The 22,985-nt window shown below is 45.7% G+C and overlaps 1 protein-coding gene across 4 annotated transcripts in view; it reads left to right on the top strand.

Annotated features, from left to right (window-relative positions):
* Window positions 1-22,985, top strand: part of ryk (receptor like tyrosine kinase) — a 408,854-nt gene that overhangs the window by 181,497 nt on the left and 204,372 nt on the right. For all 4 annotated transcript variants that reach the window (XR_010017706.1, XR_010017704.1, XR_010017705.1 and 1 more), the window contains exon 6: window positions 12,299-12,443. Coding sequence is in view for 1 of the 4 variants with exons in the window: in XM_063046162.1 (XP_062902232.1) it covers window positions 12,299-12,443 (145 nt within the window). In the remaining 3 variants the exon portion in view is untranslated. The remainder of the gene's footprint in view (window positions 1-12,298; window positions 12,444-22,985) is intronic.

The following is a 22,985-nucleotide window of genomic DNA, read 5'->3' as shown; positions in this document are numbered from 1 at the left end:
GTTTGTTTAGAGTAGAGAGAATGCCAGGCAGGATATTGGAATGCTCCTCTTGCAGAATGTGGGAAGTCGGGGAGACCTCCAGTGTCCCTGACAATGACACCTGCAAGAAGTGCATCCAGCTGCAGCTGCTAACAAACCGCGTTAGGGAACTGGAACAGGAGGTGGTTGACCTCCGGATCATTTGGGAGAATGAGGATGTTTATAGATAGTAGCTTCAGGGAGGTAGTTACGCCAAAGGAGCAGCGCACATGTAATTGGGTCACTGTCAGGAGAGGGAAGGGGAAAGGGTAGGCAGAGCAGGGTTCCCCTATTGGCCATTCCCCTCAACAACAAGTATACAGATTTGATACTGTTGGTGGGGGGGTGACTTACCTGGGACAAGCTGTGGCAGCCAGATCTCTGGCACTGAGTCTGGTTCTGCAGTGCAGAAGGGAGGGTGGAAGAAGAGGAGAGCGGTAGTGATAGGGGACTCGATAGTTAGAGGTACAGACAGGAGGTTCTGTGGTCGTGACAGAGACTCCCGGATAGTTTGTTGCCTCCTGGGTGCCAGGGTCAGGGATGTCTCTGATCGCGTGCACAGCATTCTGAAGTGGAAGGGTGATCAGCAGATGTCATGGTACATATTGGTACCAATGACATAGGAAGAAAGAGTGAGGAGGTCTTGAATAGTGAGTATAGAGAGCTTGGTAGGAAGATAAAAAGCAGGACCTCGAGGGTGGTAATCTCGGGATTGCTACCTGTGCCACGTGCCAGTGAGGGTAAGAATAGGATGCTCTGGAGGATGAACATGTGGCTGGGAAACTGGTGGTGGGGGCAAGGTTTCAGATTTCAGGATCATTGGGACCTCTTCTGGGGCAGGTGGGACCTGTACAAGAGAGATGGGTTACACCTGAACTACAAGGGGATCAATATCCTTGCAGGGAGGTTTGTTAGTGCTTTTGGGGAGGGTTTAAACTAGATTTGCAGGGGGATGGGAACCAGAGTGCCAGAGCAGATGGTGGAGCAGTGGTGAAAATAAATGACGTTAAGAGTTCATGCAAAGTCACAAATAGAAGGCTTGTGTGTGGCGGTGTGTATTTCAATGCAAGGAGTATTGTGGGGAAGACTGACGAGCTGAGGGCGTGGATTGACACATGGAATTACAACATTATAGCCGTTAGTGAAACTTGGCTGCAGGAGGGGCAGGACTGACAGCTTAATGTTCCAGGGTTTTGATGTTTCAGACGTGATAGAGGCAGAGGAATGAAGGGTGGGGGGGGGGTGGCATTGCTGGTCAGGGAAAATGTTACAGCAGTGCTCAGGCGGGACAGATTAGAGGGCTTGTCTACCGAGGCCATATGGGTGGAGCTGAGAAACAGGAAAGGTATGACCATGTTAATGGGCTTGTATTATAGACCACCCAATAGTCAGCGAGAATTGGAGGAGCAAATCTGCAGAAAGATAGCAGACAACTGCAGGAAACATAAAGTTGTGACAGTAGGGGATTTTAATTTTCCACATGTTGATTGGGATTCCCATACTGTTAAAGGTCTAGATGGGGTAGTGTTTGTAAAATGTGTTCAAGAAAGTTTTCTAAATCAATATATAGAGAGGATGCAATATTAGATCTCCTATTAGGAAACGAGTTAGGACAGGTGACAGAAGTGTGTGTAGGGGAACATTTTGGTTCCAGTGATCATAACACCATTAGTTTCAACTTGATCATGGATAAAGATAGATCTGGTCCTTGGGTTGAGGTTCTAAACTGGAAAAAGGCCAAAGTTGAAGAAATGTGAAAGGATCTTAAAAAGTGTGGATTGGGACAAGTTGTTCTCTGGCAAGGATGTGATTGGTAAGTGGGAGGCCTTCAAAGGAGAAAGTTTGAGAGCGCAGAGTTTGTACGTTCCTGTCAGGATTGAAGGCAAAGTGAATAAGAATAAGGAACCTTGGTTCTCAAGGGGTATTGGAACTTTGTTAAAGAAGAAGAGAGAGATGTATGACACGTACAGGAAACAGGGAGCAAATAAGGTGCTTGAGGAGTATAAAAAGTGCAAAAAAAAACTTAAGAAATCAGGAGGGCTAAAAGAAGACATGAGGTTGCTTTGGCAGTCAAGGTGAAGGATAATCCAAAGAGCTTCTACAGGTATATTAAGAGCAAAAGGATAGTAAGGGATAAAATTGGTCCTCTTGAAGATCAGAGTGGTTGGCTATGTATGGAACCAAAAGAAATGGAGATCTTAAATGGGGTTCTTGCGTCTGTATTTACTGAGGAAACTGGCATGGAGCCTATGGAAATAAGGCAAACACGTAGTGAGGTCATGGAACCTGTACAGATTGAGGAGGAGGAAGTGCTTGCTATCCTAAGGCAAATCAGAGTAGATAAATCCCAGGTCTGACGAAGGGTCCTGCCCGAAACGTCGACTGTACCTCTTCCTATAAATGCTGCCTGACCTGCTGCGTTCACCAGCATTTTGTGTGTGTTGCTTGAATTTCCAGCATCTGCAGATTTCCTCGTGTCTAGGGTTGTAAAGGGAGCTTTTGGTACATTGGCCTGTATAAATCAAAGTATTGAGTATAAGAGTTGGAATGTTATGGTGAGGTTGTATAAGGCATTGGTGAGGCCGAATTTGGAGTATTGTGTACAGTTTTGTTCACCAAATTAAAGGAAGGATATTAGTAAGGTTGAAACAGTGCAGAGAAGGCTTACAAGGTTGTTGCTGGTGTTACATAACCGGCAACAATGAATATTAATCGAGACAGGTTAGATCAAAAACAACCAAACATTTATTAAACACGTATAAACGATGAGGGGAGAAAAAAAATGGAAAACTTTAACCGGAAGTTAACAGATATGCAGCCGTTCACCAACTCCACTCGGCTCTGGTTCTTAAAGTGTTAAATGCGAAAACAGTTCTTAAAGCGATACAGTCAGATATAGTTCTTAAAGTGATAACTTTGAAAGTCCAACAGTTTTACGCATTCAATTGGGAGAGACTTCTCTGGAGAAGGATTTCTTCACAGACTCAACTTTACATGCTGGTTCTGTCCACAGGATTCACGATGCCGAAAATAAACAGTTTAAATCGACTGACCTTAAATTCCTTTAGAGAGAGAGAGAGCACCTTTTTGCATGAACTCATTGCCCTTTTGCAAGAGTTATCCCGATGCAGGTTCTCCTCCAACGAAGACTCAATAAGGTCGATTCTTTATTAAACTGCCAAACGATGCTGATTTCTTTCGATCCTTCACTTCGATGAATTCTTCACTCTCCCTTCAACTGTCGGAAATGAGTAAATTGGCACTTCCAGCCACAAATTCCCAGTCCAAATATACTGTATCTTATAAGAGAATGCACCCTCCATTTTAAAAATGAAACTGCGTCACAAAAACAAACACGCAACAGAAACGGAGGCACAACACGTTCTACCTGGAAATCTACAAACTCAAAAATCCCACTGCGTCACCTGAGTCGACCCTTATATAGTCACGGGGCACATGTCATCACGTGACCTCACATCGGTGGGAAAATCACATCAGGTGACCTCCAAAAGACCACTACATCATTCTCACAAAAAAAAACAGATCTCCTTGAGCATGTAACACCGGGATTTGACAAAGTGAGTTACAGAGAAAGGTTAAGTCGGTTAGGACTTTATTCCCTGGAGCGTAGAAGAATGAGGGGAGATTTGATAGAGGTATATAAAATTATGATGGGTATAGATAGAGTGAATGCAAGCAGGCTTTTTCCACTGAGGCTAGGGGAGAAAAAAACCAGAGGACATGGGTTAAGGGTGAAGGGGGAAAAGTTTAAAGAGAACATTGGGGGGGCTTCTTCACACAGAGAGCGGTGGGAGTGTGGAATGAGCTGCCAGATGAAGTGGTAAATGCGGGCTTACTTTTAACATTTAAGAAAAACTTGGACGGGTACATGGATGAGAGGTGTATGGATGGATATGGTCCAGGTGGAAGTCAGTGGGACTAGGCAGAAAAATGGTTCGGCACAGCCAAGAAGGGCCAAAAGGCCTGTTTCTGTGCTGTAATGTTTTATGGTTCTGTGGTTCTCTGAGTCAAGGGACATTTCAGTCCTAAATGGACAAAACCATACCTTTTGATCCTTAATGCTCCTAAGCCAGACAGTGATCATTACATCTCTGTCAGAACAGGTTTTGCATGAAAAGGCTGTTCAGTACGTAAAATTGCAGTGTTCAGCAAATTAATTGCTGTTTCCAATTCTTAGCTCTACATGCCTTTATATCCTTGGTAAGCAAAAATTATTAATGGAGTGAGCTTTTTGTGTGATAGTTTTGCACACTTTTATTGCTGTATGATCACTATTTACCAAGGAGAAGGAATGTAGGATATGGAGATCACTGTGGAGTGTGATAATATGCTGGGCATTTCAAGATAAGGAGGTAGTGTTGGGTCTTCTAAAGAACAGGAAGGTAGATTAATAGGTCCCCAGGTTATGAAAAGGGTCATTGCTGGAACCTGCCGAATATTGTCATGTCCTCTCTAGCCACAGACAGGGTAACACTGGCGAGTAGCTAATGTTGTTCCATTATTCGAGAAGGTAAGTAGGGATATTCATGGAATCCATTGAACAATGAGTTTCACACAGTGGTAGGGAAGTTACTGGAGATGTTTCTTAACGATAGCATTTATGAACATTTGGAAAATTATGGCCTTATTAAGGACAGTCATCATAACTTTATGCAAGGCAACACCATGACTTAGTAATTCAATTGACGTTTTTGAGGAGATGACTGAAGTTGGGCTTGTTGTCTGTATTGATTTTAGTCAGGCATTTGATAAAGTCCCTCATGGAGGGGTTTCTCTAGAAGATTGAGATGCATGGGATCTGTGGTGAATTGGAATTGGCTTGCCCATTGAAGGCAGGGTACTGTTTGATGGGATATTCTGGCTGGAGGTCTGTGACTAGTGGTGTTCGTGCTATTCTGCGTATGAATGACCCGGAAAGAAACAGAGTGGATTGGTAAGTTTACAGATGATATAAAGGTTGATGGTGATGTGGATGGTATAGAAGACTATCAAAGGATACAGTAGGATAAAGAACAGGTGCAGATATGGATGGAGGAGTGGCATCGGGGAATCTGATGTGGAGCATGTCAGCAACTTTAAATTCCTTGGAGTTATCATTTCTGAGGATCTGTTATGGACCTGACGTGTGCAATTATGAGGGAAGCACAGTAGCACCTCTACTTACGTAGAAATATGTGAAGATTCGGTATGACATCTGAAAGATTGACAAACTTCTCCAGATGTGTGGTGCAGAGTATATTGGTTGGATGCATACAACAGGAATTCTGCAGATGCTGGAAATTCAAGCAACACACATCAAAGTTGCTGGTGAACGCAGCAGGCCAGGCAGCATCTCTAGGAAGAGGCACAGTCGACGTTTCAGGCCGAGACCCTTCGTCAGGACTAGTCATTTATTGTCATTTAGTAATGCATGCATTAAGAAATGATACAATATTCCTCCGGTGTGATATCACAAAAACACAGGACAGACCATGACTGAAAAACTAACAAAACCACATAATTATAACAACACACATCAAAGTTGCTGGTGAACGCAGCAGGCCAGGCAGCATCTATAGGAAGAGGCGCAGTCGACGTTTCAGGCCGAGACCCTTCGTCAGGACTAACTGAAGGAAGAGTGAGTAAGGGATTTGAAAGCTGGAGGGGGAGGGGGAGATGCAAAATGATAGGAGAAGACAGGAGGGGGAGGGATGGAGCCGAGAGCTGGACAGGTGATAGGCAGAAGGGGATACGAGAGGATCATGGGACAGGAGGTCCGGGAAGAAAGACGGGGGGGGGGGTGACCCAGAGGATGGGCAAGAGGTATATTCAGAGGGACAGAGGGAGAAAAAGGAGAGTGAGAGAAAGAATGTGTGCATTAAAAAGAGTAACAAATGGGGTACGAGGGGGAGGTGGGGCCTAGCGGAAGTTAGAGAAGTCAATGTTCATGCCATCAGGTTGGAGGCTACCCAGACGGAATATAAGGTGTTGTTCCTCCAACCTGAGTGTGGCTTCATCTTTACAGTAGAGGAGACCGTGGATAGACATGTCAGAATGGGAATGGGATGTGGAATTAAAATGTGTGGCCACTGGGAGATCCTGCTTTCTCTGGCGGACAGAGCGTAGATGTTCAGCAAAGCGGTCTCCCAGTCTGCGTCGGGTCTCACCAATATATAAAAGGCCACATCGGGAGCACCGGACGCAGTATATCACCCCAGTCGACTCACAGGTGAAGTGATGCCTCATCTGGAAGGACTGTTTGGGGCCCTGAATGGTGGTAAGGGAGGAAGTGTAAGGGCATGTGTAGCACTTGTTCCGCTTACACGCATAAGTGCCAGGAGGGAGATCAGTGGGGAGGGATGTGGGGGACATCCACAGATCCACAGTACCACAGATCCTCTCGTATCCCGCATATCCTCGTATTCTGCATACCTGGACACTGTTTTATCACCCCTTGTTCAATCCCTTCCGACCTATGTTCGTGACACTTCTCACGCTCTTAAACTTTTCGATGATTTTAAGTTCCCTGGCCCCCACCGCTTTATTTTCACCTTGGATGTCCAGTCCCTATATACTTCCATCCCCCATCAGGAAGGTCTCAAAGCTCTACGCTTCTTTTTGGATTCCAGACCTAATTAGTTCCCCTCTACCACCACTCTGCTCCGTCTAGCAGAATTAGTCCTTACTCTTAATAATTTCTCCTTTTGCTCCTCCCATTTCCTCCAAACTAAAGGTGTAGCTATGGGCACCCGTATGGGTCCTAGCTATGCCTGCCTTTTTGTTGGGTTTGTGGAACAATCTATGTTCCGTGCCTATTCTGGTATCTGTCCCCCACTTTTCCTTCGCTACATCGACGACTGCATTGGCGCTGCTTCCTGCACGCATGCAGAACTCGTTAACTTTATTAACTTTGCCTCCAACTTTCACCCTGCCCTCAAGTTTACCTGGTCCATTTCTGACACCTCCCTCCCCTTTCTAGATCTTTCTGTCTCTGTCTCTGGAGACAGCTTATCCACTGATGTCTACTATAAGCCTACTGACTCTCACAACTATCTGGACTATTCCTCTTCTCACCCTGTCTCTTGCAAAAACGCCATCCCCTTCTCGCAATTCCTCCGTCTCCGCCGCATCTGCTCTCAGGATGAGGCTTTTCATTCTAGGACGAGGGAGATGTCTTCATTTTTTAAAGAAAGGGGCTTCCCTTCCTCCACTATCAACTCTGCTCTTAAACGCATCTCCCCCATTTCACGTACATCTGCTCTCACTCCATCCTCCCACCACCCCACTAGGAATAGGGTTCCCCTGGTCCTCACCTACCACCCCACCAGCCTCCGGGTCCAACATATTATTCTCCGTAACTTCCGCCACCTCCAACGGGATCCCACCACTAAGCATATCTTTCCCTCCCCGCCTCTCTCTGCATTCCGCAGGGATCGCTCCCTACACAACTCCCTTGTCCATTCGTCCCCCCCATCCCTCCCCACTGATCTCCCTCCTGGCACTTATGCGTGTAAGCGGAACAAGTGCTACACATGCCCTTACACTTCCTCCCTTACCACCATTCAGGGCCCCAAACAGTCCTTCCAGGTGAGGCATCACTTCACCTGTGAGTCGACTGGGGTGATATACTGCGTCCGGTGCTCCCGATGTGGCCTTTTATATATTGGTGAGACCCGACGCAGACTGGGAGACTGCTTTGCTGAACATCTACGCTCTGTCCGCCAGAGAAAGCAGGATCTCCCAGTGGCCACACATTTTAATTCCACATCCCATTCCCATTCTGACATGTCTATCCACGGCCTCCTCTACTGTAAAGATGAAGCCACACTCAGGTTGGAGGAACAACACCTTATATTCCGTCTGGGTAGCCTCCAACCTGATGGTATGAACATCGACTTCTCTAACTTCCGCTAAGGCCCCACCTCCCCCTCGTACCCCATCTGTTACTCATTTTTATGCACACATTCTTTCTCTCACTCTCCTTTTTCTCCCTCTGTCCCTCTGAATATACCTCTTGCCCATCCTCTGGGTCACCCCCCCTTGTCTTTCTTCCCGGACCTCCTGTCCCATGATCCTCTCGTATCCCCTTTTGCCTATCACCTGTCCAGCTCTTGGCTCTATCCCTCCCCCTCCTGTCTTCTCCTATCATTTTGCATCTCCCCCTCCAGCTTTCAAATCCCTTACTCACTCTTCCTTCAGTTCGTCCTGACGAAGGGTCTCGGCCTGAAACGTCGACTGCGCCTCTTCCTATAGATGCTGCCTGGCCTGCTGCGTTCACCAGCAACTTTGATGTGTGTTGCTTGAATTTCCAGCATCTGCAGAATTCCTGTTGTTTGCACATAATTATAACATATAGTTACAACAGTGCAACAATACCATAACTTGATGAAGAACAGGCCATGGCACAGTAAAAAAGTTCGAAGTCTCACGAATGTCCCACATCTCACGCAGACGGGAGAAGGAAGAAAACTCTCCCTGCCATCCCCGACCGCAGTCCGACTCTGAGTCGTCCGAAAACTTTGAGCCTCCGATCAGCCCTCCGACACCGAGTACCGAGCACCATCTCTATCCGAACGATTCAGCCTCAGCCTCGGTCGCCAGGAGCAGGCAAAGCCGGGGATTTTAGGGCCTTGCCTCCAGGCCAGAATAGTTGAATGCTCCTCTCGTGGGATGTGGGAAGGTAGGGAAACCTCCAGTGTCCCAACTACAACTGCAAGAAGTGCATCCAGCTAGAGCTTCTAACAATCTGTGATAAAGAGTTGGAGCTGGAACTGGATGAACATCTACTCTTTCAGGAGGCTGAAGGGGAATAGATAAGACGTATTGAGAGGTAGTTACGCCAAGGTGCAGGACACAGGAAACTGGGTGATTTCAGGAAGGGGAAAGGGGTTAAGGAGCCAGTACAGAGTACCCTTCTGGCCATTCCCCACAACAACAGACATACTACTTTGGATACTGTTGAGGGGAGGGGAAATGACCCCATGGAGGAATGTCATAGCGGTCTGTTTTCTGGCACTGAGTCTGCCTCTGTGACTCAAGAGAAAGGGGGGAGAAGAGGCGTGCTATGGTGATAGGGGATTCGTTAGTTAGGGGAACAGACAGGAGATTTTGTGGGTGAGAATAAGATTCCTGGATGGTTTGTTGCCTCCCAGGTGCCAGTATCTGGAACATCTCGGATCGAGTCTTCAACATTCTAAAGTGGGAAGGTGAACAGCCAGAGGTTGTGGCTCATGTAGGTACCAATGACATGGGTAGGGCAAGTGATGAGGTTCTGCATAGAGAACATAGGGAATTAGATGCTAAGTTAAAGGGTAAGACCTCCAAGGCTGAGATCTCTGGATTGCTACCCATGCTGTGTGCTAGTGAGGCCAGAACGCGGAATATTAAGCAGTTTAACATGTGGCTAAGGATTTGGTATAGGAGGGAGGGCATAAGATCTTTGGATTATTGGGCTCTCTTCCAGAGAACATGGAAACCATACAGAAGGGATGGTTTGCACCTGAACTGGAGGGGGGACTAATATCCTAGTGGGAAGGTTTGTTACTGCTGCACAGTGGGGTGTAAACTAGAGTTGCAGGAGGATGGGAATCAAGAGTGCCAGAACAGTTGTGGAGAGGCTGTGCAGGCAGATGTTGGTAAGACGTCAGACAGAATCAGGAATCAGAAGGTTAAGCATGATGCGACTAGTCTCCTGAGCTGCATATGTTTCAATGCAAGAAATATCATTGGAAAGGCGGATGAGCTCAGGAAATGGATCAACACCTGGAATTGTGATGTTGTCGCCATTAGTGAGTCTTGGTTGCAGGAGGGGCAGGACTGACAGCTCAGTATTCCAGGATTAAAGGTGGAGGGGTGGCGTTAATTGTCAGGGAAAATGTTACAGCAGTACTCCATCAGGACAAGCTGGAGAAATTGACTAGTGAGGTGTTATGGGTGGAACTGAGAAATAAGGAAGGTATGACCACATTAAATGCGGTTATATTACAGTCATAGGGATTTAGAGGAACAAATTTATAAAGAGATTGCAGACTGAAGTAAGAAACATAAGGTTGTTATAGTAGGTGATTTTAACTTTCCACATACTGACTGGGACTCCCATACTGTAAAAGGGCTAGATGGGATAGAGTTTGTCAAATGTTGTCTGGTAAGTTTCCTTCATCAATACGTAGAAGTCCTAACGAGAGAGAGTGTGATACTTGATTTGCCATTAGGGAACTATAAAATTGAATAGGTTAGGATTTTGTTCCTTAGAACATAGAAGATTGAGAGGAGATTTGATAGAGGTATTCAAAACTACAAAGGGTATAGATAGGGTAAATACAAGCAGGCTTTTTCCACTGAAGTTTGGTGTGACTACAACTAGAAGTCATGGGTTAAGAGTTAAGAAATTCAAGTAGAACATAAGGGAAAACTTCTTCACTCAGAGGGTTGTGAATGTGTAGAATGAGCTGCCAGCACAAATGGTGCATTTGAGCTCGATTTCAATGTTAAAGAGAACTTTAGATAAGTACATGGATACTGGGGGTATGGAGGGCTATGTTCCTGGTGCAGGTCGATAGAAGACGGTTTAAATGGTTTTGGCATGGATTAGATGGCCAGTGGGCCTGTTTAAGTGCTATGCTTCTCTGATTCTATAAAACTCTGATTACACTACACTTGGATTCGTGTGTTCATTTATAGGAAGGATGTGGAAGCTTTAGAGAGAGTGCAGAGGAGATTAACTAGATGCTCTGAGATTAGAGAACATGCCTAATGAGGGCAGTTTGAGTGAGCTAAGGGGTTTTCTCTTTGGAGCAAAGGCGGATGAGAGGAACACACAAAATGCTGGAGGAACTCTGCGGGTCAGGCAGCATCTATGAAAATGAGTAAACAATTGAGTTGAGAACTGGAAAGGAAGATATCAGATTAAAAAGGTGAGGTGAGTGGAAAAGGGACCAGCTGGAAGGTGAATAGGTGAAGCCAGGTGGGTGGGAAAGGTAAATAGCCCGAGAAGGAATCTAATCGGAGAGGAGTGTGGTCTATAGGAGAATGGGTAGAAAGAGGGGCACCAGGGCACGTGGTAGGCAGGTGAGGAGAAGAGATAAGAGGCCAGAGTGGAGAATAGAAGAAAAAGGAAGGGGATGGGAAAATTTACTGGAAGGAAAAATCGGTGTTCAGCATCAGTTTGTAAGCTACCTAGAAGGAACATGAGGTGTTGCTCCTCCACCCTGAGAGTGGCCTCGTTATGACAAAAGAGGAGGCCATGGTCTGACATGTTGGAACAGGAATAGAAACACAAATTAAAATGCTCGACTCCCAAGACATTCTGCTTTTTGCCAATGAAGCAAAGGTGCTCAACTAAGTAGCCCCCGATTAGTGTTGGGCTTCACCAATGTAGAGGAGACCACATCATGAGTACCAGATACAAAGGACAATCCCAACAGATTCGCAGTTGAAGTGTTACCTCACCTGAGGTGACTTGATAGAGGTGTAAAAGATGATAAGAGGCACAGATGGAGTGGACAGCCAGAGACCTTTTCCCAGGGTGGAATAGCTAATAGGAGGTGCATAATTTTAAAATGATTTGAGTAAAGTACAGATGCGGTGGGGGGGAGGGGTGGGGGGGGGATGTCCAATATTGTGTTTTTTAACACAGAAACTGGTAGGTGCGTGGAAGGCACTGCCAAGGGTAGTGGTAAAGCCAGATAATTAGGAACATTTAAGATGTTCTTAGAAAGGCACATGGGTGAAGGAAAAATGTAGGGCTCTGGTAGAGGGAAGAAGTGTTAGATCAGGGGTTCCCAATCTTTTTTTTGCCACGGTCCCCTACCATTAATTGGGGGAATCAGTGGACCCCAGTTTGGGAACCCCTGGGTTAGCTTGATATAAAGATCAGCACAGCATCATGGGCTGAAGGGCTCGTACTGTTCTGTGTTCTATAAACAGAACATTTATCCACAGACTCAAGTCCTTGTAGGTCAATTCATTTAACTTCCTTCCAATTAGAATACATTTTTTTTGCTATGCTACCACCCTGGTAATACCCTCAGAAAATGATTAATTTGCTTTCAATTCCATGAGCTTTAATTTAAGATTACTCTTTTGAGGATCCTTAATTAACTTTTTCTCATGGATTATATAAAGTGCATAATTGAACGTTTCCAATCCACTTCTGTAGTTTTCCCAAATAATCTAGTTGGTCTTCAGACATTATTTGTCTACTGCATATCTAGTTACACTCTTTTGAATACCATGAGAGTAGCTAGGTTTAATTGTTGTCCATGTGCTTATTATTCTACAGTTCACGCAGTTCACGTTGCTCCCACCACCTCCACTCGTGTATTCTACATCAGTGTTGGAGTGTGTTGTGCAGTCATATTCCTGGTGGCAATTATATTAGCTGTGCTGCACCTGCATAGCATGAAAAGAGTGGAAATTGATGATAGGTGAGTGACTTCCAGTTTAATCATGTGGAAAATGTGTTTTTCAAAGCATGAGGACAAAACAATTCTTTTTTATGTGTGAATACAGGCATCAGTCTTTTTTGTGTTCTGTCAGTTGTAACTTCAATAGTGATGTAGGTTAACTGAGAGGAGTTGCTTTTGCCCACCTAAAACAGAGGGATGATACTCTCAGTGGGAGTAGTACATGGTATTAGATTTTCTTCCAGAAAAAAATGTCAATTTTTGGTCAGTAGGAACCTTTGTGATAACCTCGCTGAAGAATATGGGTACTTCATCTTTAATTTCATTTTGGAAAATCATCTGCCTAATTTAACTTTACCTCTGTTTCTTATAAACAAACACCAATGATTCTGCAGATGCTGGAAATCTTAAGCAGCACATACAAAATGCTTGAGGAACACAGCAAGTTAGCCAGCATCTACTGAGGGGAATAAATAGAATTTTGGCCCTAGATTTTTCGTCAGGACTGGAAAGGAGAAGCTAATAAGCTTCAAGCTTCTACTCCCTTCCTTTGCTATCCTGATAAAGAGTCTAGGCCTGAAACATCAATTAATTCCTCTTCACTTTTTGATTCAGACATCTTTCCCCTTCCTTCTTAGTCCTAAAAAAGGCCCAAAACTTCAATTGTTTACTCTTTTCCATAGATGCTGCCTGACATGTTGAGTTCCTCGCAGTTTTCTGTTTATTGTTTTGGATTTCCTTCTCATGTTTCTAGTGATCGAAGTTCCTTTCCTGTCCTTTATTGACTCCAACTTAATTTCTCCAACTCCATATCTTAACATGACTAATGTGTTAAATGTTGCAAAATAATGATATCTGTCTCATGATGGAAAATCAGTGAATATTGTCATATGTGGTAACAAATGGTTATTTCACTGAGAGAAAGTTCTAATGATCCAGTGACATGTTTAAATCTCGACCCCGTTGCTAAGGAGTAGTTTATCGAAATAAACATTAAAATTATTTTGAAATATAAAGCAACTGCGTTTAATGATGAACAATAAAAGTACCATGTGGTTATGAGCCAATATGTTCCTTCTGTGGAGATAGATAGATAGATATACTTTATTAATCCCGAGGGAAATTGGGTTTCGTTACAGCCGCACCAACCAAGAATAGAGCGTAAATATAGCAATACAAAAACCACAAACAATCAAACAACAAAATGCAAACTATGCCAGATGGAAAATAAGTCCAGGACCAGTCTATTGGCTCAGGGTGTTTGACCCTCCATGGGAGGAGTTGCCCGTTCGATGGCCACAGGCAGGAACAACCTCCCGTGCTGCCCAGTGTTGTATCTTGGTGGAATGTGGCCGAAGTCCAACAGTAAAAAGTTCAATATCCGGTCTACAAACACGTTCCTCGATCGTAATATGACCCAGATTGCACCATCTGTTGTTAACCAGAACAGTAAGCACCCAACTGCTTTACGCTTACCAGTCTCAGTGCACTTCCGGTCAGCTGGAATGGCCTGGAAGCCATCCATGGAGAAGTTTTGATCGGGAATGTCCTCGTGCAGCCCCGTTCCAGTGAAGCACATAACACTGCACTCCCGAAATGTTCTCTGACGCCTGGCTAGCGCCGTGAACTCGTCCATTTTATTACCCAGCAAACTCCTCTTCTCCATAAGTCTCTGTTGTCTTGATCCGGTCCTCTTTCCTTGACTTCGTGATCCCCTCTGCATCCTCTGTGTGTTTTCCTCCAGATTTCAGCAGGGGTGTCCGCCGCTCTGCTCGCTAAACCGGCCGGTATTAGCGCAAACAGCTGGTCCCTGGAATACACAGTGCGACCTTGCTTCTGTCCCGTGTGTCGTGATGTAACTATTTCCAGCGCTAAAAACCCAAATAAAACTCTCTCTACCAGCATGTTAGGGTGCAGCTTCGACGTGTTACCGTGAAAAAAAAAGCAAAAAATAATGTAAGTTAAAAAGTAAGAATACTAATCGAAAACGGCTGTACCAGGCTGCATGCACGACCAGCACATGCGCACTAGAGAATCTAGAGATCACTAACTTAGAAAGGACACCAAGATGCAGATTGTTTTTTTTACATCATAAGCCTTTAGAACTCATTTTCAAAGAACTATAGTATTAAATTCGCTACGGTCCCAATGTATCCTCATAAGATTATGAGGTGCTTCTTGTGATGGACATCTTTGGAGCAGTGCAAGAGATCAAATACACAGATTGAAGAATTCAAGTGGCAGGCAGCTCAAGGTCACCATTGTGATCACCTAATCTGCTTTGGTTTCTCCAATGTTCATATGTATGAGATGTCATAACTTGGGCCTTGTAACCCAGGAAGAACTTGTAGTGCATTTGGTGCTCACAGTGGAGGCTCTGCATAGGAGAGACCAAACATAGATTGGCACTCAATATTTCAGGTACCCATTTTTTTTCCTTCACAGATGGGGTTGTTCCACTGCTTTAAATTGATTTTTCATGTCTTCAGTCTAACTGCTGTTTTTAACGTAAACACGAGGAATTCTGCAGATGCTGGAAATTCAAGCAACACACATCAAAGTTGCTGGTGAATGCAGCAGGCCAGGCAGCATCTCTAGGAAGAGGTACAGTCGGTGTTTCGGTCTGAGACCCTTCGTCAGGACTAACTGAAGGAAGAGCTAGTAAGAGATTTGAAAGTGGGAGGGGGAGGGGGAGATCCAAAATGATAGAAAACAGGAGGGGGAGGGATGGAGCCAGGAGCTGGACAGGTGATTGGCAAAAGGGATATGAGAGGATCATGGGACAGGAGGTCGAGGGAGAAGGAAAAGGGGGAGGGGGGGAAACCCAGAGGATGGGCAAGGGATATAGTCAGAGGGACAGAGGGAGACAAAGGAGAGAGAGAGAGAAAGAATGTGTGTATATAAATAAATAACGGATGGGGTACGAGGGGGAGGTGGGGCATTAGCGGAAGTTAGAGAAGTCGATGTTCATGCCATCAGGTTGGAGGCTACCTAGACGGAATATAAGATGTTCCTCCAACCTGAGTGTGGCTTCATCTTTACAGTAGAGGAGGCTGTGGATAGACATATCAGAATAGGAATGGGATGTGGAATTAAAATATGTGGCCACTGGGAGATCCTGCTTTCTCTAGCGGACAGAGCGTAGGTATTCAGCAAAACAATCTCCCAGTCTGTGTCGGGTCTCGCCAATATATAGAAGGCCACATTGGGAGCACTGGACGCAGTATATCACCCCAGCCGACTCACAGGTGAAGTGTCGCCTCACCTGGAAGGACTCCCCCATTTCACGCAAAACGCATCTCCCCCATTTCAAGCAACTCTGCTCTCAAACACATCTCCCCCATTTCACGCACATCTGCTCTCACTCCATCCTCCCGTCACCCCACTAGGAATAGTGATCCCCTGGTCCTCACCTACCACCCCACCAGACTTCGGGTCCAACATATTATTCTCTGTAACTTCCGCCACCTCCAATAGGATCCCACCACTAAGCACATCTTTCCCTCCCCTCCCCCCCCACTTTCCGCAGGGATCGCTCCCTACGTGACTCCCTTGTCCATTCGTCCTCCCCATCCCTCCCCACTGATCTCCCTCCTGGCACTTATCCTTGTAAGTTGAACAAGTGCTACACATGCCCTTACACTTCCCCCCTTACCACCATTCAGGGCCCCAGACAGTCCTTCCAAGTGAGGCGACACTTCACCTGTGAGTCGGGGTGAAATACTGTGTCAGGTGCTCCCGATGTGGCCTTCTATATATTGGCGAGACCCGACGCAGACTGGGAGATCATTTTGCTGAACACCTACGCTCTGTCTGCCAGAGAAAGCAGGATCTCCCAGCAGCCACACATTTTAATTCCACATCCCGTTCCCATTCTGACATGTCTATCCACGGCCTCCTCTACTGTAAAAATGAAGCCACACTCAGGTTAGAGGAACAACACCTTATATTCCGTCTGGGTAGCCTCCAACCTGATGGCATGAACATTGTCTTCTCTAACTTCCGCTAATGCCCCACCTCCCCCTCGTACCCCATCCGTTATTTATTTATTGTTACGTACCCTGTAACTGGGTTGCCAAACCAGCAGAAATGGATCACTCAGTTGGAGTCTGGATTACTGGAACTAAGAAAGTTTTATTAAAGAAATAAGCAACACAGTACTCTAATCAAAAGGATAATGAATACAACAGTTCAGCAATGATAAACACACATGTACACAGAAACTAGGATAACAGGATCAGTCAAACTCTATCGTCGTCTAGGGGTAAATGACCAGTTTCAAAGTGACGCAAAGTTCAGTTCAATTGAGTTCAGTTCAGTTCACAGTAATCACTGCCGTGGGAGAGAGAGAGAGAAAGCGAATGAATATTCAAAAACGGCTCACACAGACCTTCGATATTCCTCGCAGTCAGCTTTCGGGCGAGCCCTTTGTAATGTCTTCTGAGGTTACGGACTGTGACCCCTCCGTTCCTCTACAGTGAACCTGGCACCCAGGCAAGGGCGGTCGCACACCAGGTTCCCGCCGATCGTTCCTTTCCACCCTGTGCGTCTATGGCTTGGTCCCGCAACCAGCCCTCCAAAAACTCCCACAGACTTGTGGGAGACGCACTGCTTCCAGGGTCTCGTTACCTCGGGGTGTCGTGTGTGTCTTGCCTTAGCGAACCTGTCCCTTTTTATCCCCCTGCTGGGGTATTGCCTGTCCATCACTTCAAACAGTTCAGGGTTCAAAGAGGAGCCGATCTTGACAGCTCTCAGACCGTGTCTCCTTCCGTTAAACTCTCCCGTCCCTTCATTAACATCTCCAAATGCTGCTCCATTGTTTTCCTTATCTCTCTTTCTCCTGAAGACAGGTGGCAGACCAACTGCTGATCCCACTGGTGCCAGCACAGGACAGTTAACATCTTAGTCTATGTGTACTTTCGTCACATTATGTACATACATTATTTCTCTCTCTCTCTCTTTTTTCTCCCTCTGTCCCTCTGACTATACCCCTTGACCATCCTCTGGGTTTTATTCCCCCCCTCTCCCTTTTCCTTCTCCCTGGACCTCCTGTCCCATGATCCTCTCATATCCCTTTTGCCAATCACCTGTCCAGCTCTTGGCTCCATCCCTCCCCCTCCTGTCTTCTATCAATTTGGATCTCCCCGTCCCCTCCCACTTTCAAATCTCTTACTAGGTCTTCCTTCAGTTAGTCCTGATGAAGGGTCTCGGCCCGAAACGTCGACTGTACCTCCTCCTAGAGATGCCGCCTGGCCTGCTACGTTCACCAGCAACTTTGATGTGTGTTGCTGTTTTTTAAACTAACTATTAACATGACTATTACCAAAAGAACTCTTCCGATGCATTTTGTAAATTCCATCCCAACCAAACTGTGCACTACGGCAATTCCTTTTGATACTGGAGAGCTAATAATGTCACACACAAAATGCTAGTAGAACACAGCTGGCCAGGCAGCACCTATAGGAAGAGGTACAGTCGACATTACAGGACGAAGGGTCTTGGCCCGAAACATTGACTGCACCTCTTCCTATAGATGTTGCCTGGGCTGCTGTGTTCTACCAGCATTTTGTATGTATTGCTTGAATTTCTGCATCCAGTGTTTGTTCTGTTTGTCCTGGATGCATAACATACAGTCGGAATATGCTCGTTAACATCAGGGCATACTATGTTGGAAAAACTGACGAGTTCTGGTGTGACATGGACAGTTTACACCGCTACGGACTACTATCCGCTACCAAGCCGGCTGCTTCCCGAGGGAGGAGGAAGCGAAAGTGCTGTGAGAGAAGACAGAGGAGGGGTAAGAGGGCCGGCATCCGTGCTAGGCTAAAAGCTAACCCCACCAGGCCAGCGGTACTGTCCCTCCTACTCTCAAATGTCCGCTCCATCGACAACAAGCTGGATGAGCTGCGTCTGCTAAGAGAAACACGCAAGAAATTTAAAGTCTGCTGTGTGTATGTCTTAACGGAATTCTGGCTCCATGACAACATACCAGACGCGGCGATACAGCTATAGGGAATGACATCGTTTCGTGCAGACAGAGAGGCAGCTAGCTCCGGTAAGAGCTGAGGAGGAGGTCTCTGTGTTGATATAAACAAAGACTGGTGTGTGAACGCTACAGTAGCTGCTAAACACTGTTCACCACTGGCTGGGTTTCTCATTGTGAAATGCTGGCTGTTCTATCTGCCGAGGGAATTCACCACCATGCTTGTGGCAGCTGTTTACGTAGCTCCCAGTGCCAATGCTAAGGCTAATGCTAACGAAGCACTGGGAGCCCTGGGAGTGTGTGATGGGGTGAATTCACTCTGTATCTGACCCTGGGAGTGTGTGATGGGGAATTCACTCTGTATCTGACACTGGGAAGGCCTACATGAAGCCATCAGTGAGCTACTGACTACACATCCTGACAGCTTTGTGGTGATTGCTGGGGACTTTAACCACACCAGCTTAAAGACCGTGTTCCCCAAATTCCTGCAATATGTGGATTTCAAAACCAGGAGAGACAACACACTGGACTTGGTTTATACCAACACACCACAGGCATACAAAGCAGCCTCCTGCCCCCATCTTGGCCACTCTTGACCACATATCTGTCATGTTAACACCAGCATATAAACCACTGCTTAAACGTGTGAGAGCAGAGAAAAGAGAGATAAGGGTCTGGCCAAACGGAGCAGCCTCAGCACTACAAGACTGTTTTTTTGCACACAGACTGGGATATATTCAAAACAGCAGCCTCCCATGATGACCATACAGACATTGAGGAGTATGTGGAGGCAGTAATCAGCTACATAGCCAGATGCACAGAGGATGTCACTGTGATGAAAACCTTCATTGGATGACAACAGAGGTGTGTTCACTACTGAAGGCCCGTGACACAGCCTACAGACTGGGGGACAGGAGCTTAGCCAGGTCTGCGCTTTCACTAGGGATCAGGAAAGCGAAAAGGGCCTACACGGGCAAAATACATGGACACTTATGTGACACAGGTGACACCAGACGGATGTGGCAGGGAATTAAAGCTCTGACAGACTACAAGATCAGGCAGAAAACTGATGACAGCGACGTCTCTCTACCAGACTGGCTTAACAATTTCTTTGCCCGCTTCGAAGCATCAAACACTACAGCAAGGGGGAGAGCCAGTCCCTTTTTGCCATCTGACCAGCCGGCTCCAATCGTTGATCCAGAGCAAATCGGAGGACCCTTGCTAGGGTCAACCCACGAAAAGTGGGAGGTCCCGACAAGATCCCTGGACGTGTGCTCAGGGAATGTGCTGATGTATTAGCAGATGTCCTGACAGACATTTTCAACATCTCCCTGAGTTAATATTGTCCCCAGATGCTTCAAAACCTCCACAATCATCCCTGTAGCAAAGAAATCAGTTGTAGCCTGTCTGAATGATTACCGTCCCGTTGTCCTGACCCCCATAGTGATGAAATGCTTTGAACGGCTTGTCAAACCTCATATAACAGCCAGCCTCCCCTCATCGCTGGATCCTCTACAGTTTGCTTATCGTCCAAATCGCTCTACGGAGGACACAATATCCACCACACTGCACACAGTTCTCTCTCACTTGGACAACAAAGACACTTATGCCAGAATCCTGTACATTGATTTTAGTTCAACGTTCAATACCATCATCCCGCAGAGACTAGTGGAGAAACAGTCGCTGCTTGGCCTTAGTACTGCCATGTGTCACTGGATTCTGGATTTCTTGACAGAGAGACCACAGTCAGTCCATGTTGGCAGGAACATCTCTGACTCCATCACACTGAGCACTGGATCCCCACAAGGCTGTGTGCTTAGCCCATTGTTGTTTACACTACTAACACATGACTGTGCAGCCAGATTCAAGGAGACCCTGATCATTAAATTTGCAGATGATACCACAGTGGTGGGGCTCATCAGCAAAAATGATGAAACAATGTACAGGGAGGAGGTCAAACACCTAGAGAGCTGGTGCAGGGATAACAACTTGATGCTTAATGTCACCAGGACCAAGGAGATGATCGTCGATTTCAGATGGTCTCAGCCTGAGCACACACCCCTCAGCATCAGTGGCTCCACAGTGGAGAGAGTGGAAAACATCAAGTTCCTTGGGGTGCAGATCTCGGACAATCTTACCTGGTCCAGGAACACCACTGGGATTGTGAAACGGGCCCAGCAGAGATTGCACTTTCTGAGGAAGCTTAAACAAGCATCTCTCCCCACTAACATCTTAACTACATTCTACAGAGGCGTGGCTGAGAGTGTGCTGACCTTTTGCATCACAACCTGGTACTCCAGCTGCAGTGCTGTCGACAAAAAAGCCTTGCAGAGGGTGGTTAGGGGAGCAGAGAAGTTTATTGGGGTCTCCCTACCTTCTGTCCAAGACCTCTTTCAGAGTCAATGCTTCCAGAAGACACGGTACATCATTAAAGACCCCTCACACCCTCTCCAGGAACTGTTTGTTCTTCTGCCATCAGGCAAACATTACAGGAGCATCAAAACTAAAACCACAAGGCTGCTAAACAGCTTCCTCCCACAGGCAGTCAGACTGCTAAACAGCAGCTCTACCTGACTCTGCTTTGGACACTTTTAACTTGCACTGGACACTTATAACTTGATTTTAACTGACATGTGGCAGTTGTGTTTTACTATTTATTGTTATGTTTATTATTTAGTGTTGCGTTTGTTATGTTATGATTGCACTGCTCCTGAGAAACGCTGTCTCATTCTGCCCTGCAGAGCTGATGTACGGTTAGAAAGCCAATAAAGTTTTTTGATTTGATGTGATTAATAATGTCACTCGCTATAATAATCATATTACTCTAATTTGTCTACATAAATGCTGCACCATCTCCTATTAACTGCTGGGCAACCTGTAGTATAACCCCAGCAAAATGATCACCTCTTTCTTATGTCCAAGTTCTACCCACATGGCTATATTTGAAGATCCTTCCTGGATCTGCTCACCATATTCTGCATTGATATTCTCCTTATGCTATCAGTGTTGGGATTCAGGAAAACCTCAAGGCATTTTACAAGTATATGAAAAACAGGAGGATGACTCAAGTTAGTATAGGAACAAATGGGAATAGAAGAGCAAACAAGTTTGGAATTGGGATAAGATAGGGGAGGCCATTAACAAAAACCCCTTCAGTATTCACCCCTGAGTGGCACCTTGATGTTTGTGAGAACAATGGAAATCAGGCTAGTATGCTTGAACATGTTGATGTTAAGAAAGAGGATGTTGGTCCGGTGACATCATCGTTCAGAACAGCAGCTTAAATCAATAGCTCCTCTGGAAAAACACATATTTTGCCCTGTTAATCCATCAAATATAAGATCTTTCCAAAATATCTGAATTGATAAGGGGCACAAGAATGGGGAGAAAGAATGGAGATTTAAAAAAAGCATCACTGCGGAGCCTATGGATGAGAGAGGTGCAGCATGCGGCTCTCCTACATGTGTGTGTGGCGGCGAGGCTGACGTGAGACCTCGTGCAGGCGAAGCAGCAAATACGATAAAGATTCTGGAAGAGATAAGGGAAGTCCAAAGAGATATAAAACAGCAACTCAATGATATAAAGTAAGAGCTTCCCAACGTCAATCAGAAAATAGCGGTGGCAAAGACTCGAGTTGAGAAGGTGGAAGATTGCATGCAAAACGTGGAACAGATACTAAGTAAGACAATAAAAATATTAAATCAACAGGAAAGCAAATTGCTTGACCAGGAGGGAAGATCGCGAATGAAAAATATCAGGATTTATAATGTTCCCGAAGAAGCGGAGGGATTGTCGATGACAGACTTTGTAGACAAGCTGCTGTGGGACGCGCTGGAGATTCCCCTGACTATGGAGATTGAAATTGAGAGGACGCATCGTTAGCTTGTCCCACAGCCTCCTGGAGGCAGAGAAAGTAAACCGCGCCCAATAGTACTTAGATTCCTTCGATTCAAGAGCAAGGTGGAGATGCTACGAAGGGCCTGGGGTAAGAAGAGGGTGTTTTGGAACGGGAAGTTAATATACTTCGATCATGATTACCCCCTGGCGGTCCTACAGAAACAGGAGGAATATTCTGAAGCAAAATGAATGTTAAAACAAGAAAAGACTAAATTCCAAACCCTATTCCCTGCTAAACTGAGGGTATTTTACCAGGAAGGGATATGACTATATCAGACAGTGGAAGAGGCGACTACAGACATGAAGAACAGAGGACTGCCCATTAGCCTGGTCAAAGCAAGGGAAAGTCTGGCTGAGCAGTTATCCTGATCTGCTTGCGAAATAGTAAGAGAACTGAGAAAGTGGGACGGGAGCAGAAAGAGAGAAGGATATTAGGAAGAGACTGAGTTCTCCAAGGGCAGCCCTTACCTCCTCCAGAAGAGCCATAAGGTTTGGCTAACTTTAAAAGTGCTGATAAACTAAACGGAAGCAAAAATAGACGGTGATATACCTATCTTGAGAAATACATATTATAATGTGGATTTTATATTACTCAATTTTTTAAAATTCACTTATTCATTCCTTTCTCTTCACCTAAATGAGAATATATACATGGGAGGAATACACAGGGAAATCATTTCTGT

The sequence above is a fragment of the Mobula hypostoma genome, chromosome 4 (assembly GCF_963921235.1).
Source record: "Mobula hypostoma chromosome 4, sMobHyp1.1, whole genome shotgun sequence".
NCBI lineage: Eukaryota > Metazoa > Chordata > Chondrichthyes > Myliobatiformes > Myliobatidae > Mobula > Mobula hypostoma.
Note: the sequence above shows the minus strand (reverse complement) of the source record. Positions and strands in the feature narration are given on the sequence as shown.